Source organism: Oncorhynchus masou, chromosome 28, assembly GCF_036934945.1.
Source record: "Oncorhynchus masou masou isolate Uvic2021 chromosome 28, UVic_Omas_1.1, whole genome shotgun sequence".
Lineage (NCBI taxonomy): Eukaryota > Metazoa > Chordata > Actinopteri > Salmoniformes > Salmonidae > Oncorhynchus > Oncorhynchus masou.
Genome location: NC_088239.1, coordinates 27,832,069 through 27,851,227, shown reverse-complemented (window position 1 = coordinate 27,851,227; position 19,159 = coordinate 27,832,069). Strand labels below are relative to the sequence as shown.

The 19,159-nt window shown below is 42.8% G+C and overlaps 1 protein-coding gene across 2 annotated transcripts in view; it reads left to right on the top strand.

Moving 5' to 3' along the window:
• Positions 1-19,159, top strand: part of smchd1 (structural maintenance of chromosomes flexible hinge domain containing 1) — a 46,182-nt gene that overhangs the window by 7,058 nt on the left and 19,965 nt on the right. For both annotated transcript variants that reach the window (XM_064941795.1, XM_064941796.1), the window contains 15 exons: positions 7,517-7,625; positions 7,736-7,919; positions 8,124-8,321; positions 8,663-8,776; positions 8,911-9,017; positions 9,123-9,205; positions 9,329-9,445; positions 11,180-11,257; positions 11,493-11,618; positions 11,740-11,884; positions 12,144-12,243; positions 12,396-12,468; positions 14,853-14,989; positions 18,178-18,315; positions 18,578-18,817. In XM_064941795.1, coding sequence (XP_064797867.1) covers positions 7,517-7,625; positions 7,736-7,919; positions 8,124-8,321; positions 8,663-8,776; positions 8,911-9,017; positions 9,123-9,205; positions 9,329-9,445; positions 11,180-11,257; positions 11,493-11,618; positions 11,740-11,884; positions 12,144-12,243; positions 12,396-12,468; positions 14,853-14,989; positions 18,178-18,315; positions 18,578-18,817 — 1,949 coding nt within the window. The remainder of the gene's footprint in view (positions 1-7,516; positions 7,626-7,735; positions 7,920-8,123; positions 8,322-8,662; positions 8,777-8,910; positions 9,018-9,122; positions 9,206-9,328; positions 9,446-11,179; positions 11,258-11,492; positions 11,619-11,739; positions 11,885-12,143; positions 12,244-12,395; positions 12,469-14,852; positions 14,990-18,177; positions 18,316-18,577; positions 18,818-19,159) is intronic.

Here is a 19,159-nt window from a genome sequence, read left to right as displayed (position 1 = left end):
AATCAACCATTTATCAGATCATCAAGAACTTCAAGGAGAGCGGTTCAATTGTTGTGAAGAAGGCATCAGGGCGCCCTAGATAGTCCAGCAAGCGCCAGGACTCTCTCCTAATGTTGATTCAGCTGCGGGATCGGGGCACCACCAGTACAGAGCTTGCTCAGGAATGGCAGCAGACAGGTGTGAGTGCATCTGCACGCACAGTGAGGCAAAGACTTTTGGAGGATGGCCTGGTGTCAAGAAGGGCAGCAAAGAAGTCACTTCTCTCCAGGAAGAACATCAGGGACAGACTGATATTCTGCAAAAGGTATAGGGATTGGACTGCTGAAGACTGAGGTGAAGTCATTTTCTCTGAATCTGCTTTCCGATTTGTTTGAGGCATCTGTAAAAAAGCTTGTCCGGAGAAGACAAGGAGAGCGCTACCATCAGTCCTGTGTCATGCCAAAAGTAATGCATCCTGAGACCATTCATGTGTGGGGTTGCTTCTCAGCCAAGGGAGTGGGCTCACTCAAAAGTTTGCCTAAGAACACAGCCATGAATAAAGAGTGGTACCAACACATCCTCAGAGAGCAACTTCTCCCAACCATCCAGGAACAGTTTGGTGACGAACAATGCCTTTTCCAGCATGATGGAGCACCTTGCCATAAGACAAAAGTGATAACTAAGAGGCTCTGGGAACAAAACATCGATTTTTGGGTCCATGGCCAGGATCTTAATCCCCAGACCTTAATCCCATTGAGAACTTGTGGTCAATCCTCAAGAGGCGGGTGGACAAACAAAACCCCACAAATTATGACAAACTCCAAGCATTGATTATGCAAGAATGGGCTGCCATCAGTCAGGATGTGGCCCAGAAATTAATTGACAGCATGCAAGGGTGGTTTGCTTGAAAAAGAAGGTTCAACACTGCAAATATTGACTCTTTGCATCAACTTCATGTAATTGTCAATGAAATCCTTTGACACTTGTGAAATGCTTGTAAGTATACTTCAGTATTCCATAGTAACATCTGACAAATATCTAAAGGCACTGAAGCAGCAAACTTTGGAAATTAATACTCAAACATTTTGGCCACGATGTAAACCTCTGACCAACTGGGAATGTGATGAAAGAAATAAAAGCTGAAATAAATAATTTTCTCTACTATTATTCAGACATTTCACATTTAAAAAATAGTGGTGATCCTAACTGACCTAAGATGTTTTAATCCTAGTAAAAAATTACCCATAAGGAATTGTGAAACTGAGTTTAAATGTATTTGGCTAAGGTGTATGTAAACTTCCAACTTCAACTGTATGCATCTGTTGGTCACAAAAAAAAGTAGGGCCGTGGATTAAAAAAAACATAATAAATACTCGGTATCTGGAGTGACCCCCATTTGCCTCATGCAGTTCTACGCATCTCCTTGACATAGACTTGATCAGGTTGATTGTGGCCTGCTGAATATTAGCTCAATCCTCTTCAATGGCTGTGTAAAGTTGCTGGATATTGGCGGGAACTGGAGCATGCTGTTGTATACGTCGATCCAGAGTATCCCAACCATGCTCAATGAGTGGTGATATGTCTGAGTATGCAGGCCATGGAGCGACTGGGACATTTTAAAATCAAATTGTATTAGTCACGTGCTGAATATGACCAGTGTAGACCTTACAGTGAAATGCTTACTTATGACCCCCCCTTAACCAACAGTGTAGCTTAAAAAATATATAAAAATATGTATGTGATAAAAGTAACAAGTAATTAAAGAGCAGCAGAAAAAATATAACAATATGTACAGAGTTGATGTGCAGGGGAACCAGTTAGTTGAGGTAGTATGTACATGTAGGGAGAGTTAATTAAAGTATGCATAGATAAGAGTGGCAGTGGTGTGGAGGGGGCAATGCAAATAGTCTGGGTAGCTGTTTGACTAGATTTTTCACGCGTCTAATGGCTTGGGCGTAGAAGCTGTTTGAAACCTCTTTGACCTAGACTTTGCGCTCTGGTACTGCTTGCCCTGCCCAAGCAGGGAGAACAGTCCATGACTAGGGTGGCTTGAGTCTTACACAATTTTTAGGGCCTTCCTCTGACACCGCCTGGTATAGAGGTCCTGGATATCAGAACTAGGCTCCAGTGACTTACTGGGCCGCTCTCACTACCCTCTGTTAGAGGTCAACCGATTATGATTTTTCAACGGCGATACTGATTATTGGAGGACCAAAAAAAGTCGATACCGATCAATCGGCTGTTTTTTATTTTTTATTTTTTAATAATGACTTACAACAATACTGAATGAACACTTATTTTAACTTAATATAATACATCAATAAAATCAATTTAGCCTCAAGTAAATAATGAAACATGTTCAATTTGGTTTAAATAATGCAAAAACAAAGTGTTGGAGAAGAAAGTAAAAGTGTAATATGTGCCATGTAAGAAAGCTAACGTTTAAGTTCCTTGCTCGGAACATGAGAACATATGAAAGCTGGTGGTTTCTTTTAACATGAGTCTTCAATATTCCCAGGTAAGAAGTTTTATGTTGTGGTTATTATCGGATTCCCTCCATACCATTTGTATTTCATTAACCTTTGACTATTGGATGTTCTTATAGGCACTTTAGTATTGCCAGTGTAACAGTATAGCTTCCATCCACTATGTTAATATGTTGATGTGGTTACCAAGCAACTTGAAGCTCACAACCTGCTCCACTGCAGCCCTGTTGATGAGAATGGGGTGTGCTCAGTCCTCCTTTTCCTGTAGTCCACAATCATCTCCTTTGTCTTGATCACTTTGAGGGAGAGGTTGTTGTCCTGGCACCACACGGCCAGGTGTCTGACTTCATCCCTATAGGCCGTCTCGTTGTTGTCGGTGATCAGGCCTACCACTGTTGTGTCATCAGCAAATTTAATTTAATGATTGTGTTGGAGTTGTGCCTGGCCGTGTAGTCATGAGTGAACAGGGAGTACTCATGACTGCACGGCCAGGCACAACTCCAACACCATCATTAAATAGTCAGCTTCCAGGAATTGTGTACAGATCCTTGTGACATGGGGCTGTGCATTATCATGCTGAAACATGAGTTGATGGCGGAGGATGAATGGCCAGACAATGGGCTTCAGGATCTTGTCACAGTATCTGTGCATTCAAATTGCCATAAATAAAATGCAATTATGTTCATTGTCCGTTGCTTATGCCTGCCCATACCTAAACACCACTGCCATCATGGGGCACTCTGTTCATATTGTTTACCTCTGCAAACCGCTTGCCCACACGACGCCATGCACGCTGCAATTTTTAAACTGGGATTCATCTGTGAAGAGCACACTTCTCCAGCGTGCCATTGGCCATCGAAGGTGAGCATTTTCCCACTGAAGTCTGTTACGACGCCGAACTACAGTCAGTTCAAGACCCTGGTGAGGATGACAAGCAAGCAGATGAGCTTCCCAGAGATGGCTTATGACAGTTTGTGCAGAATGGGATGGCATGATTACATGTGATCTGCAGTTGTGTACCCGTTTGGACGTACTGCCAAATTATCTTACGGTAGAGAAATTAATGTTAAATTCTCTGGCAACAGCTCTGGTGGACATTCCTTCTGTCATCATGCCGATTGCATGCTCCCTCAACTTGAAATATCTGTAGCATTGTCTTATGTGGCAATTGCACATTTTATTGTCCCCACACAAGGTGCACCTGTGTAATGGTCATGTTTAATCAACTTGTTGATATGCCCCACCTGTCAGTTTGATGGATTTTCTTGACAAAGGAGAAATGCTCACCAACAGGGATGTAAACAAATTTGTGCACAACATTTGAGAGAAATAAACGAATGGAACATTTCTGCTATCTTTTATTTCAGCTCATGAAACATGGGACCAACACTTTACATGTTGCGTTTGTATTTTTTGTTCAGTGTTTTTTTGTTCAGTGTATGTGGTTTGTAAGAATTGGCCTGTTGGCAGTAGTGAAGCTAGAATGCTAACGTTAGCGTTGAGGTTATCTTAGAAATCAAGCCAAATCAGATCCTCCATACAACCAACTTGCCATTCCCTTGGATTTTAAATCCTGTGGAAACCGAGGTAGCTGTCGTTGACTCCTATATGTAGCAACAGGTGGTTGGCCTGCTTAGCTCCTAGCAATAATTTGTTAGATGGCAGTCTGCATTAGTTTGAGTAGTGCCCTAATAGTTACGTCATGTTAACAAATCCTGATTCAATCCATACTATACAGTAAGTTGCCGTTCGATATTGGCATATAAAAAAAAAACGCAAGACTGCGAGGCAGTCTGTGCATCCCTATCCCACCTGGAGTTGGTAGATAATTTGAATTTCCAAGTATATGCGTGTCTCTGACTGAGCTGGCAAATGTAGCTTTTTTTGGGCGGTATTCGCCCCAACCACTCAGGCCAAGCTGGGGCATAGAGAAGCTGCTTTTTAACATCCTTATACTTTTTTGGAAGGACATGTATTAAATTAATATTGTCATACATTTTAGGTAATTATTTAATATCTTTAACACTTGCCAGATACTTTAAATCACAGTAGGCCCTGTAAGATAAGTCAGGTGTTCCCATACTAACCATGTGAAAAAATGTTGAAATAAACAGCCAATGTTTACTTATTTGGGACTATAACAGTCAATTGAAAATCATTCAAACATAATTTATGAATTGTTTTCTCAACTCAACATCACATACTTTTAACGTGGGGCTATGACAGTCAATTGCAAATTAGTCTGACGTAATGTATCTTATCTCAACACTACTAATGAGATGGGTGTGCTTGATGCATGTCGCGTCAGAGCTTCTCAAATTCGGCGGGCGTGGTCGACAATGCACAATTCATCTGTCACATCAACCTGGATCGATATTTGGTTTCAATGCAGACGAGAGTACTGAATCCAGCTTCACACAGATATGGTGACTGGTACCTTGAGTTTTATGGTGCTTTCAAGATAAGTGGGAACTCTGACAAATACGAGGTCAAATCATGCCGTCAATGATCTTCAGGTCGGAAAATCGGTGCTCCAGAAAGTGGTCCGAGATCCCGAGTTGGATGACTGTTCAAAATTATTTTTTCCAGTGGGAGTCCCCCCCCCCCCCCGAGTTTTCAGTTGTCTTGAATGCTCTGAAGTCAGAGATTTCCAAGTTTACAGATATTTTGACTGCGCCATTAATGCTCAGAGGTCAGAGGTAAACGGCAGGGTATTCCCTTTCAGTCAGGAATCAAAACTACTACGTAATAATCCGTGAATGCGTTGTCTGCAACATTTGTCACATGATAGCGCTATCAGCTGTTCGATTCTACTGTTCAGTTTCCCATGTCTCTTACATGATTTTCTTTTAATTACCCGGTCAAACGATTTACATTTTTTTTATTTAATCATTAATTAATTTAATGATAGCAGTTCCTCTCTCAATGCAAAAAATATTTCCAACTCTCCCCCTCTAACCACCAAGCCTCTGTATGAAATGGAACGTTGTCATGCTCTGATCCCATATCTCCACACAGTTTTTCGAACAGGCGTGCACACTGGGGATGTTTTTTTGTGTGTATTTTATTAGGATCCCCATTAGCTATTGCAAAAGCAGCAACTACTCGGGTTTGCTGTAGTTTACAATTGAAGTTACCTGCTGCAGTATATCGCAGAGTTCTGTGCGAATCTCTTTTGCAGCCAGTTGCTCTAGGTGTATCATACAATGTGTCTATGTGGCAGAGGGAGACACATTCATAACGAGTGCCGATGCCTGCCCGCCATCCAGCCATAGATGGAGCAAAAGCCCACCAGTTGTTCTATTTGTCAAAATGGCCACGCCGCAAACCCGACATCCCCTGTGCCGTTTTATACTCTGTATTCACACGAGAAGGAACAGTATTTCCCCGTGAATAGCATCCCCCGAAATGTATTGCAAACAAGTCGATGCATAGGCATTTCGGCCCTCACAGCTAATGTCCATTTGGAGAACATAAACTGGGGAGTTTGAGTTAGGCAATCCACTTGATTGCTAGCAATAGCATGAATTGTTTGACAGTGTTATCTGACAAAGGTATTGATGTGAGTTTCTGTGCCTCTGCCTCCCCACGCAGCTTTAACCATATCAATTGTAAGAACAATGGTGCAACTCTAATAAAATTAAAATGTTATAACAATGCGCTTTCTCCCGCGTTGGATAGCGGTCGCTGTCACAACAGTGTGCTGTTGAATTGCCGCCTTTTCCTAGACCATGTTGCTAAGTGCATAATAGCAATGTTAACCAAAATATTTCAAAACTATGAAATCACACATGGAATTAGTTAGTCAGGAGTGGGGGGCCCCGGTGCACAACTGAGCAGGAGGACAAGTACATTAGTGTCTAGTTTGAGAAACCGACGCCTCACAAGTCCTCAACTGGCAGCTTCATTAAATAGTACCTGCAAAACACCAGTCTAAATGTCTACAGTGAAGAGGTGACTCTGGGATGCTGGCCTTCCAGGCAGAGTTGCAAAGAAAAAGCCCTATCTCAGACTGGCCAATAAAAATAACCAATTAAGATGGGGGGGAGAACAGACACTGGACAGCGGAATCCTGACTAGGAGGCCAACATCCCAGAGTCACCTCTTCACTGAATTTGAGACGGGTGTTTTGCGGGTACTATTTAATGAAGCTGCCAGTTAAGGACTTGTGAGGCGTCTGTTTCTCAAACTAGACACTAATGCACTTGTCCTCTTGCTCAGTTGTGCACCGGGGCCTCCCACTCTTTCTATTCTAGTTAGAGCCAGTTTGCGCTTTTTCTGTGAAGGAAGTAGTGCAAAGCATTGTACGAGATCTTCAGTTTCTTGGCAAGTTCTCGCATGGAATAGCCTTCATTTCTCAGAACAAGAATAGACTGATGAGTTTCAGAAGAAATTTCTTTGTTTGTGGCCATATTGAGCCTGTAATCGAACCCACAAATGCTGATGCTCCAGATACTCAATTAGTCTAAAGAAGGCCAGTTTTATTGCTTCTTTAATCAGAAGGACAGTTTTCAGCTGTGCTAACATAATTGAAAAAGGGTTTTCTGATGATCAATTAGCTAATCCAAGTTATTAATTTTAAAAGGCTAACACAACGTGCCGAGTGATGGTTGCTGATAATGGGCCTCTGTGCGCCTATGTAGATATTCCATTAAATGTACAACTATAACAATGTCTGCACTGTATTTCTGATCAAATTGATATTATTTCAATGGACAAAAATTGACACAACATGGACATTTCTAAGTGACCCAAAACTTGTGTGTTTGTGTAAAAATACAATTGGTCGAAAGAACAGATGACTCGGTCAACGAATATACTTTTTAGTCAGGTACCGTTTATTTATTTTGTCTCAGGATTTAGAACATCCTCTCGTGACCCCATTTTCATATCAGGTGACCCCTAGTTTGATAACCGCTGATAGAAGTGGCATAACGTACTGAGATATTATGGCATCTGAAATGAACATTTTCTTGTAAAGCCCATGTGATCTCATCTTTGAGTTCAGCAAAAGTCTGATTGCATTCTGTTCCCTCTATAATATTCACCAGCTACGGAAGAGGATGATGACAGTATCGTCCTGAACCAGGCCAGGGGGAAGAGGCCCATATTTGAGTGTTTTTGGAATGGACGTCTCATCCCATACACCACTGTATCCGAGTAAAGACTTTCAAAATGCTATTTTAATAATACATTTTTCTTCAGTAATGTATACTTTAACAAAAAAAAGGGTTAATGTTTGAATTATGTGTTCATCCATCATGTTTCAGGTTTGATTGGTGCGCATGGCCAAAGAAGACAGGCACAGTGCCTGCAGAGTGTTACAGCAGGTTCTCAGGGGTGCTGTTCACCAATGACAGGTTCCAGGTCAGCACCAATAAGCTCACTTTCATGGACCTGGAGCTGCAGCTAAAGAATAAGGAGACCTTATTCACCCGCATTGTCAATGGCCAGGTAGCTTCCTTGTGTCTGATGTTTATGTTCTATCACTAGCAAACCTCAGTCCTCTTGGGTGGAAGAAAATATTATTACATATTTAAGCCTCAGAGCTGGACATCTTAACACCCATATTAGACAAATTTGATAACAGTATTACTGAATTACCACTATGATGTTGAACATTGCTGTGTTACTGATTCATGTCACTTCCCCTCCCAGGAACAAAGGGTTAAAATCCATAAGGAGTTTCACCAGTGGCTGAAGACCTGCCACGAGAAGTGGGACAAGCAAGTAAAGTTCAGAGGCTTCAAGAGAACCATCACACGAACAGACGTGACCACAAAGAAGATGCAATCTCCTTGGGCTACCTTCTCCTCCATCGAGTGGGACGGTAGAGCGTACAAAGCTGGTCAATACGTGAGCATCCTCTTCCTAAGACGGTAGAGCCTGGTTCAATCTCAATTTGTCTTTCCATGATTCTTTGCATCCTCTCTCATTGGCTCCTTCTCCACCACCACATTGGAGGAGAAAGTTCAAGGTTCTTCCCCTCAACCTTCTCCAATGCTTTCTGGGAAGGAGGCGAGGAGAGATAATGTAAGGAATTGAGGAAAGATTGAGACAGGGCAACAGAACTGTTTGGTCGCTGTGGTTTGAAGTGTTAATTAGTTGTCTTGTTTAAGCGTCTTTAAATACAGTCAGATAATTAAGTAGCTCATGTGTCGATCTCTAAAGTCTGTTCTCACTGCCTTTCCTTCAAGGTGAAGTCTCAGAAAACACAGCCCATCTTCTTTGGCTCCGTTATTCAGTTCCTACTGTATGGCGATCACGAGGGAGATGTCTACGCCACAGGAGGGCTGGTGCAGGTGGCCATGGTAAGACGTCAGACAAAATGATAGTAGTGACACTTTGTTCTACACACTATTATCCTAAAGAACTCCCATTGTCTTAACATATGCAATTGCATGATTTTGGCTGCAAAATCATGTTTTTGTATCGGTTCCCACAGGAACCAAAGGCGCTGTACGATGACATCAAGACAATACCCATCTCCAAAATCGACAGGGTGATTACCAATGCAGCCATCAAGAAGAGCATTGATGACGAACTAGCCAAGTGAGGGAACCATTTTGGATTTTATTCCCAACGTACATGAATGTGTTCATTATGCCCCAGTGGTTCATGGGTTTATGATGTAACATTGTCACGTTTTTGCCCCAGACTCCCAGACAAGCTAAAAGTGACCTGGCCAGAGGGTAACCCCTGGACCCAGAACGATGTCCGGCCAGCAGGCACTCCACTAGGTACAGAGACGGACGCTCTACACCTTACACAGTTGCTCCGTGCTATCTGCCAAGTGTGTTTGATACTGTATCCTAAGTATGCACATCTTTGTGAGTGACTAATCTCCTTTTCATTCCTTGCAGGACCTCTACATGTGGAAATTCTCAACAAGAAAGGAGAGTCAATATCCAGGATACCATCAGCCATGCAAAGCGCAACACGGAAAGCACTTTCGATCGAACTAAAAGTTGTTTGGCATTGTGAGTTGATCTGAATCGTAAGAATGATTGCTGCTGTTACAGTTGAAGTCGGAAGTTTACATACACATTAGCCAAATACATTTAAACTCAGTTTTCACTATTACTGACATTTAATCCTAGTAAAGATTCCCTGTTTTAGGTTATTTAGGATCACCAATTTATCTTAAGAATGTGAAATGTCAGAATAATAGTAGAGAGAATGATTTATTTCAGCTTTTTATTTATTTCATAACATTCTGTGGGTCAGACGTCTACATACACTCAATTAGTATTTGGTAGCATTGCCTTAAAAATGGTTTAACTTGGGTCAAATGTTTTTGGTACCCTTCCACAAGCTTCCCACAATAAGTTGGGTGAATTTTGGCCCATTCCTCCTGACAGAGCTGGTGTAACTGAGTCAGGTTTGTAGGCCTCCTTGCTCGCATACACTTTTTCAGTTCTGCCTACAAAGTTTCTATAGGATTGAGGTCAGGGCTTTGTGATGGCCACGCCAATACCTTGACTTTGTTGTCCTTATAGCCATTTTGCTATAACTTTGGAAGTATGCTTGGGGTCATTGTCCTTTTGGAAGACCCATTTGCGACCAAGCTTTAACTTCCTGACTGATGTCTTGAGATGTTGCTTCAATCTATCCACATAATTTTCCTTCGTCATGAAGCCATCTATTTTGTGAAGTGCACCAGTCCCTCCTGCAGCAAAGCACCCCCATAACATGATGCTGCCACACCTGTACTTCACAGTTGGGATGGTGTTCTTCAGGCTTGCAAGCCTCCCCCTTTTTCCTCCAAACATAACGATGGTCATTATGGCCAAACAGTTATATTTTTGTTTCATCAGACCAGAGGACATTTATCCAAAATATACGATCTTTGTCCCCATGTGCTGTTGCAAACCGTAGTCTGGCTTTTTTATGGCGGTTTTGGAGCCGTGGCTTCTTCCTTGCTGAGCGGCCTTTCAGGTTATGTCGATATAGGACTTGTTTTACTGTGGATATAGATGCTTCTGTACCTGTTTCCTTCAGCATCTTCACAAGGTCATTTGCTGTTATTCTGGGATTGATTTGGACTTTTCGCACCAAGGTACGTTCATCTCTAGGAGACAGAACGCGTCTCCTTCCTGAGCAGTATGACTGCTGCGTGGTCCCATGGTGTTTATACTTGCGTACTATTGTTTGTACAGATGAACGTGGTACCTTCAAACGTTTGGAAATTGCTCCCAAGGATGAACCAGACTACAATTTATTTTCTGAGGTCTTGGCTGATTTTCTTTTGATTGCCCTATGATGTCAAACAAAGAGGCAATGAGTTTGAAGGTAGGCCTTGAAATGCATCCACAGGTACACCTCCAATTGACTCAAATGATGTCATGGCTTTAGAAACTTCTGATAGGCTAATTGACATCAATTTCTGGAATTTTCCAAGCCGTTTAAAGGCACAAACAACTTAGTGTATGTAAACGTTTGACCTACTGGAATTGTAATGCGGTGAAATAATCTGTCTGTAAACAATTGCTGAAAGAATGACTTGTGTCATGCACAAAGTAGATGTCCTAACTGACTTATCAAAACTATAGTTTGTTAACAAGACATTTTTGGAGTGGTTGTGAAATGAGTGTTAATGGCTCCAACCTAAGTGTATGTAAACTTCCGACTTCAATTGTATATTTTTGGCGGACTGTTTCAATGGATAGTGTGTGTATACCGTGTCATAAATAGTTTTCTCTCTTCCTCCCTAGCACCTAATGGTGATGTGGAGACCAACTCTCACATTGCAGCACATTCGGCCAAGTGGGCATTCTGGTTCAGAACCATGGGTAATTGTTTTATTTTAATAATTTACTTTATTGTAATGCTTTTAGTTTCCTCTCCTCAGTAACAAAAACAATCTAGTGATGCAGTAATGTCTGACTCTCCGGAGGCTTATCAGTGTTGCTTCTGCATCTGCATTTCTTGCTGTTTGGTGTTTTAGGCTCGGTATCTCCTATAAGCTCTTTAGGACATCTGCCAATGTAAAAAGGGCTTTTGAAATAAATGTGATTCCCTGTACAGAGAACCTGAACAAGCTGGGGAAGTACACTCTGCACCTGAACACAATACTCAATGTCAATGAGAGCAACGCTACCGTCTGGGCTGGGAATCGGCTTCCCAACCACACACTGGACTTCTCCATTACTGGTAAGTTAATTTCTGAAATCAGACTGCCACACATATACATTATATGCTTTGGCCCTCTCCAGTAGCAATCAGATCCATCTCCTAAACAGCTGTTTCCTCTCTTTTCTCTCTCCTCTCCTAGAGGGCAGTGCAGAGAGGTTTGTGGTGGGCACAGTGAACACCCTGCTCCATGTGGGGGTGCCTTTCCACATCCCACTGGAGCTGCTGGATGAATACGGTCACCCTGCTCGCCCCCCTCCCAACCTCAAGCCCCTCCTGGAATGCAGGTAGGTTACACACAAAAATAGTTAAACACATTGTCATGTTTGAGATGTTTTGTGTCAGTGCGGAGTATTTCCAAAGAATTTTCTAAAGATATTAATTAAATGCGCTGATTCATTGATTGATAGGTGTTTTTATTTTCTGTTTGCACATCCCCTCTGTGTGTGTTGACTGTGTAATAAAGACGTTTCCCTGCAGGGCTCAGCCCCGGAGTCTGTCAGTCAGCTCCTCGCTGTTAAGCTGGTGGTTCTTACTGTGTTTCAGTGCCCTGGAAGTGAGTTACGAGGGGGTGACCGCTAGGGGGACCATTTTGACCATCCGAGGCGTCAGAGCCAGGGGGGCGGTGCAGCACTACCAGAGCAAGGTCAGAGACCCGCTGGTTTCCAGGGCTGCAGGGCTCTCACTTTACCTCTATCCAGATGAACCTCAAAGAAACAGACACTCGACTGAAAGCTTTCTCAAATTACGTCCCCAAGTAATGTGTGAAATATATGGGTCTTATTTTTCTCTCGGCAGACGCACGACTTGAAAGTGGTACTGCCTGGCCTCAAACAGGACTCGCAGACTCTGAAGATCAGCCTTCTCCCTGGTAAAGTGATTGATTTAACTTGAAGTCACAAATTAAAGAATGTTTGTGCTCCTGGGTATTCAGAGAGAAATACTTGTTAACTTGATAAACAGCGAATGGACCATTTGCGTAAAAAAAAAGCTAAATTGCATTAAAACTCTGTTTTAACAACCTGTGATTTACGGCAACAACTTGGGGGGGAGGTCTGCTGCTCTGCTTTGAAGAAATATCCTCTTTAATGGGGGTTTGTCGGTAGATCCCGACAAGGGCTTTTAAGTCAATGATTGCCCTGGTGACAGTTGCAAATGCTGTCCAGCTGTGGCTTGAGGGCTAGTTAGGGTGACAACATGGGATAACAAAACACATTAACCACCCTTTAGGACTTATAAAACATATATGTAGTCCAAACGGTTTTACAAGCAGCACTGTATATACAGTCACCTCCAAATGTATTTGGACAGTGACATGTTTCTACTCCTGCACTTTTGAAATGACACAATGACTGAGGTTAAAGTGCAGACTCTTTTTTTTTTTTTTTTTTTTTTTTTTTAAATCTGAGGGAATGATGAGTGAGGAAGTTAGACGTACGTATCATACCCTCCCCTGTTACTGTGATGGTGAGAGGTTAGCATGTCTCGAGGGTATGATAAACTCAGCAAAAAAAGAAACGTCCTCTCACTGTCAACTGCATTTATTTTCAGCAATCTTAACATGTGTAAATGTTTGTATGAACATGACATGATTCAACAACTGAGACAAACTGAACAATTTCCACAGACATGTGACTAACAGAAATGGAATAATGTGTTCCTGAACAAAGGGGGGGTAAAAATCAAAAGTAACAGTCCGTATCTGGTGTGACCATCAGCTGCATTAAGTACTGCAGTGCATCTCCTCCTCATGGACGGCACCAGATTTGCCAGTACTTGCTGTGAGATGTTACCCCACTCTTCCATCAAGGCACCTGCAAATTTCCAGACATTTCTGGGGAATGGGCCTAGCCCTCACTCTTCCGATCCAACAGGTCCCAGACGTGCTCAATGGGATTGAAATCAGGGCTCTTCGCTGGCCATGGCAGAACACTGACATTCCTGTCTTGCTGGAAATCACGCACAGAATAAGCAGTATGGCTGGTGGCATTGTCATGCTGGAGGATCATGTCAGGATGAGCCTGCAGGAAGGGTACCACATGATGGAGGAGGATGTCTTCCCTGTAACGCACAGCGTTGAGATTGCCTACAATGACAACAAGCTCAGTCCTATGATGCTGTGACACACCGTCCCAGACCATGATGGACCCTCCACCTCCAAATCGATCCCACTCCAGAGTACAGGCCTCGGTGTAACGCTTCATTCCTTCGACGATAAACGCGAATCCGCCATCACCCCTGGTGAGATAAAACCGCAACTCGTTTAGTGAAGAGCACTTTTTACCAGCCCTGTCTGGGTACAAACCCACGGTCGCTGGACCATAGGCAACGTTGTTGCGAGTGATGTCTGGTGAAGACCTGCCTACCAACAGGCCTACAAGCCCTCATTCCAGCCTCTCTCAGCCTATTGCGGACAGTCTGAGCACTGATGGAGGGATTGTGCGTTCCTGGTGTAACTCTGGCGGTTTTTGTTCCCATCCTATACCGCAGGTGTGATGTTCGATGTACCGATCCTGTGCAGATGTTACACGTGATCTGCCACTGCGAGGACGATCGGATGATCAGCTGTCCATCCTGTCTCCCTGTAGCGCTGTCTTATTTTAAACCCTTTACAATAAAGATCTGTGAAGTTATTTGGATTTTTACAAATTATCTTTGAGAGACAGTGTCCTGAAAAAGGGACATTTCTTTATTTGCTGAGTTTATTTGTCTAACTTTCTCCATAATCATAGTAACATCCACATTAATGTAGAAGTCTTTAGAAACGTATTCTTATTTACAATAAAAGTGACTCCAAAATGACACTACATTATTGTCATTTATTTATTTATTTATTTATTCTATTTAGTACGGAATAATCTGAAACACACTCAAAACAAAACTGCAAATACATCCAATAAATTTGTGGAGTCACAAGCTTGATGTAGTCATTGCATGCTTGGAATATGGGACCAAATACTAAACTTTTAACTACTTTAATACAGAAATGAATTTGTCCCGATACTGTTGGGGGGGACTAGGCACAGAAGTGCTGCAATTGATGAAAATGCCCTCAAATTAAGGCTGACTGTCTGCACTTTTAGTCTCAAGTAGTAACCTCCCATTGTATCATTTCAAATCCAAAGTGCTGGAGTAGAGAGCCAAAACAACAACAACATGTCACTGTCCCAATACTTTTGGAGCTCAATGTGTTCAGTGTACATGTAAAGGACATTCCATAGTAGTGTGTCAGCTGAATGTGTGTTTTTTTTACAGGTAACCCAGATTCACTGAAAGTGAAACAAGAGGATCCAATCACTGTGGAGAATGGAACTTCGGTTAGCTTTGATGTTGAGGTCCATGACGTAGCAGGAAACGTCACAGCTCACCCCAAACTGATCATCAGCTGCCAGGTAAAATCAGACTTGACCCTGACTCTGGAGGTATATACTCAAGTCAAAAGCAGAGGAATTACACAACTGCAATTTCTATCCCCATCACTAACTTGGCATGCCTATGGCTTCTTCCAGTTCAGTTAAACATTTTCTGAAATCTTAAGTTCCATCTAGTGTTTGGTATTTCCATGCTCATACATTTGAATGTTTTTTACTAAAGTCCACTTCTTAATAATGAAGTACAATAGGCATTTTGATGTATTCAAAGGCACCAAATAGCATCAAGTTCTCGTAAGGCCAAAACGAGCACCCTGAGAATGTTGTCAGACTTGGACCTGCAGCCTGCGGGAGCTGTGTGTACTAGTTCTGCCTCCAAGTTTCTCAGCAGTTGGCTAATGAAAACCACTGGCTCCAGTAGAACAGCCGTTCCCTCTTCAGGAAACAAACTAATAAAAAGGGAGAGGCGGGCTTGTCCCTCTGCCAGAGCACTATTTCAACTCTTTAGGGTTGAGTAAGAGGGTGTGTCACTGTCCCAGAGAGTATGTGCAATTTAGGGCCACTCTCCTTACAGCAGGTTACCAGAGTTGTATTCATTAGTGCATACCATAGCAAAATGTTTTGCAATGGAAAACAAGTGTTTCTTATTGGACAAAGTAGTCCCTCCCCTATTTGATCGTTGCGTTCCTTGTGAATACGATCCAGCTCTTTGCCAGAATATCTACCAGTAGGATAGAATCCATGAATGATATCTGGCTTGTGGACTTCTGATGGGCCATCTGGACATCTCCCAAGTGAGGGGGCTCTAGGAGGCAGATCTCACCTACGGGAATACTTTTGTGACTTTTAAAATCTGATCACAACCCATAAATTAGCACATGCTTCTGAATTGCTTCAATTTATCAACACATTGCTGTTCTGGAGATTAAATCATGCTGGATTGAGTGTAGGAATTAGTTTCCACCTTCAGGAAAGGCTTTAACTGCTGTGTCAGCCTTTGAAGTTGAGGCAGCTGTATTACTCTGGTGGCGCCATTGGTCCACATGTCTCCATCCCTTTCCTTTCTCACTAAGATAAAGAGGAGTTCAATGTTTGCCAACAGTGCCCACTGGGCCTGATAGAATGTCCTCCATAGACAATCTCAGATTTCTGGAGCCACTCTTCCCTTCCAAATGAGTGCATAAAGCGACTGTTGCCCAATGGCAGGAAGGAATGTGTTTTTGTATACAGTGCATCCGGGAAAGTATTCCGACTCCTTGATTCCACCCCCCCCCACACGCACACACATTTTCTTGCAGCCTTTAAAATGGATTAAGTAGTATTTTTTTTTCCCCCTCATCAAGCTACACACAATACCCGATAATGACAAAGTGAAAACAGGTTTTTAGAAATGTTAGCCAATTTTATAAAAAAAAATATTTAAAAAATACCATATTTACATAAGTATTCAAACCCTTTGTTATGAGACTCTAAATTTAGCTCCGGTGCATCCTGTTTCCATTGATCATCCTTAATGTTTCTACAACTTGATTGTAGTCAACCTGTGGTAAATTCAATTGATTGGACATTATTTGGAGATCACACACCTGTCTATAGAAGGTCCCACAGTTGACAGTGCATGTCAGAGCAAAAACCAAGCCATGAGGTCGAAGGAATTGCCGGTAGAGCTCCGCGACAGGATTGTGTCGAGGCACAAATCTTGGGAAGGGTACCGAAAAATGTCTGCAGCATTGAAGGTCCCCCAACAACAGTGGCCCTCCATCATTCTTAACTGGAAGAAGTTTGGAACCACCAAGACTGTTCCTAGACCTTGGTCGCCCAGCCAAACTGAGCAAACAGGGGAGGAGGGCCTTGGTCAGGGAGTTGACCAAGAACCCGATGGTCACTCTGACGGAGCTCCCGAGTTCCTCTGTGGAGATGTTAAAAACTGTCAGAAGGACAACCATCTCTGCAGCACTCCACCAATCAGACCTTTATGATAGTGGCCACTAGAGATAGAGGCCACTCCTCTGTAAAAGGCACATGACAACCCCCTTGGATTTTGCCAAAAGGCACATAAAGGACTGACCATGAGAAACAAGATTCTCTCGTCTGATAAAACCAAGATTGATCTCTTTGGCCTGAATGCCAAGGGTCACGTCTAGAGGAAACCTGGCACCATCCCTACGGTGAAGCATGGTGGTGGCGGCAACATGCTGTGGGGATTTTTTTCAGAGGCAGGGACTGGGTGACTAGTCAGGTTTGAGGGAAAGATGAATGGCGCAAAGTACAGAGATCCTTGATGGAAACCTGCTCCAGAGCACTCAGGACCTCAGACTGGGGTGAATGTTCACCTTCCAACAGGACAATGATGCTAAGCACACAGCCAGGACAACAGAGGACAAGTCTCGGAATGTCCTTGTGGCCCAGCCAGAGCCTGGACTTGAACCCGATGGAACATCTCTGGAGAGACCTGAAAATAGCTGTGCAGTGACGCTCCCCATCCAACCTGACAGAGCTTGAGAGACTGAAAAACCAAATACAGGTGTGCCAAGCTTGTAGCGTCGTACCCAAGAAGACTCGGCTGTAATCACTGCCAAAGGTGCTTCAACAAAGTACTGAGTAAAGGATCTGAGTACTTATGTAAATATGATATTTCAGTTTAATATTTAATAAGTTAGCAAAAATGTCTAACCCTGTTTTGCTTTGTCATTATGGGGTATTTTGTGTAGATTGACTAGTTCCCCCTCAATGTTAGAATAATACTGTAACCTAAAAAATGTGGGAAAAGTCAATGGGTCCGATTTACTTTCTGAAGGCATTGTATACACCATCCATGACTCAGTCTCCTCCCCTTCATCTACACTGGTTTGAAGTGCATTTAACAGGTGACCTCAATAAGGTATCATAGCTTTCTCCTGGTCAGTTATGGAAAGAGCGGGTGTTCCTAATGCTTTGTATACTCTGTATATTTGAGTCCTGGAAATCAATGAGTTGCTTGACAATGTTTCACTGTTTGTCAGCAGTGCCCACTGGGCCTGATTTTAAAATGTCCTTACATGGACAACCTCTGCCTTCTGGAGTAACTCTTCCCTTCTAGATGCATAAAGAGACTGTTGCCCAATAGAATGAATGCGGTAAAATAAAAAAATGGGTCCTGGAAGTCAACGTGTTGGCTTGACAATAATAAAATATATTTGTGCGGTATGTATCTTTCTGTGGGGTCTCAGTTGCAGGGGATCCCTGGTTCGTCCTCCATGGTGGCTGTAGACTGCAGTAACACAGGAGCCGGGACCCTGGTGCTAAAACCAATCACTTTCAAAAACATTGCGGGAGACCAGACGGTTAAAGCTACATTTGATATTCCCGTAAGTAATTGTTTGTCATCTATTAAGACCTCCCCGTTGTTTCACCTCAAACTTCTTAATGTCTCCTTTCAACTTATTCAGCTCAATGATAGAAAAAAGAAGCTCCTGCACACTGCCATTTTTTTTCACTGCTTCATAAGGTTTTGTTTTTCAGTCCAATATTATTTGGGGCTCTTTAAATATTTTCAGTGTAAAAACATAACACGAATACATTTTGTCAAGTGAACTGATACATGTTCATTCATCCCTTCTTAACCATCAGAGTCAGAAGAGTGTAGCTCCAGTCCAGAGGGATCTGAGGGTTGTCCCCAGCACCCGTGTGTCACGTCTCGAGGTGTACAGTCAGGAGGACGAGGACAGCCTGGTGGACTCAATGGTGCTTAGGGACAAGGAAAAGATCGACTGGACTGCAGGGGACCTCCTGGAGAACCTCCATTATAGACTGTATGACGAGAGAGGCAGGGTGGTCCCTCTGTCTGAGGAGATGGCCCGGAGGATCAAGGTAATGATGACACCACCCTGACCATGTATGAATTAGGGCTAGGGATGACCAGGGACATCACGATACGGTATTATCACGATACTTAGGTGCAGATACGATTTATGTATTGCAAATCGACATTCCAAACATATTGCTCACCATATGTCTGCTGCAGAGGGACAACCGAGGGCCATAAGAAAACACGTTCTGATCAGTCATGGAAATAAGTGCTGAAAACATTGTCTCACTGTTTAAAAAGACGGAGAACAAATATGAAGGACAAATACGGGCATTTTGACGAAGGTACAGCTGACTAGAGCATATGAATGAGGGGACATCTGATTCTAGATCCGCATTCCTCCT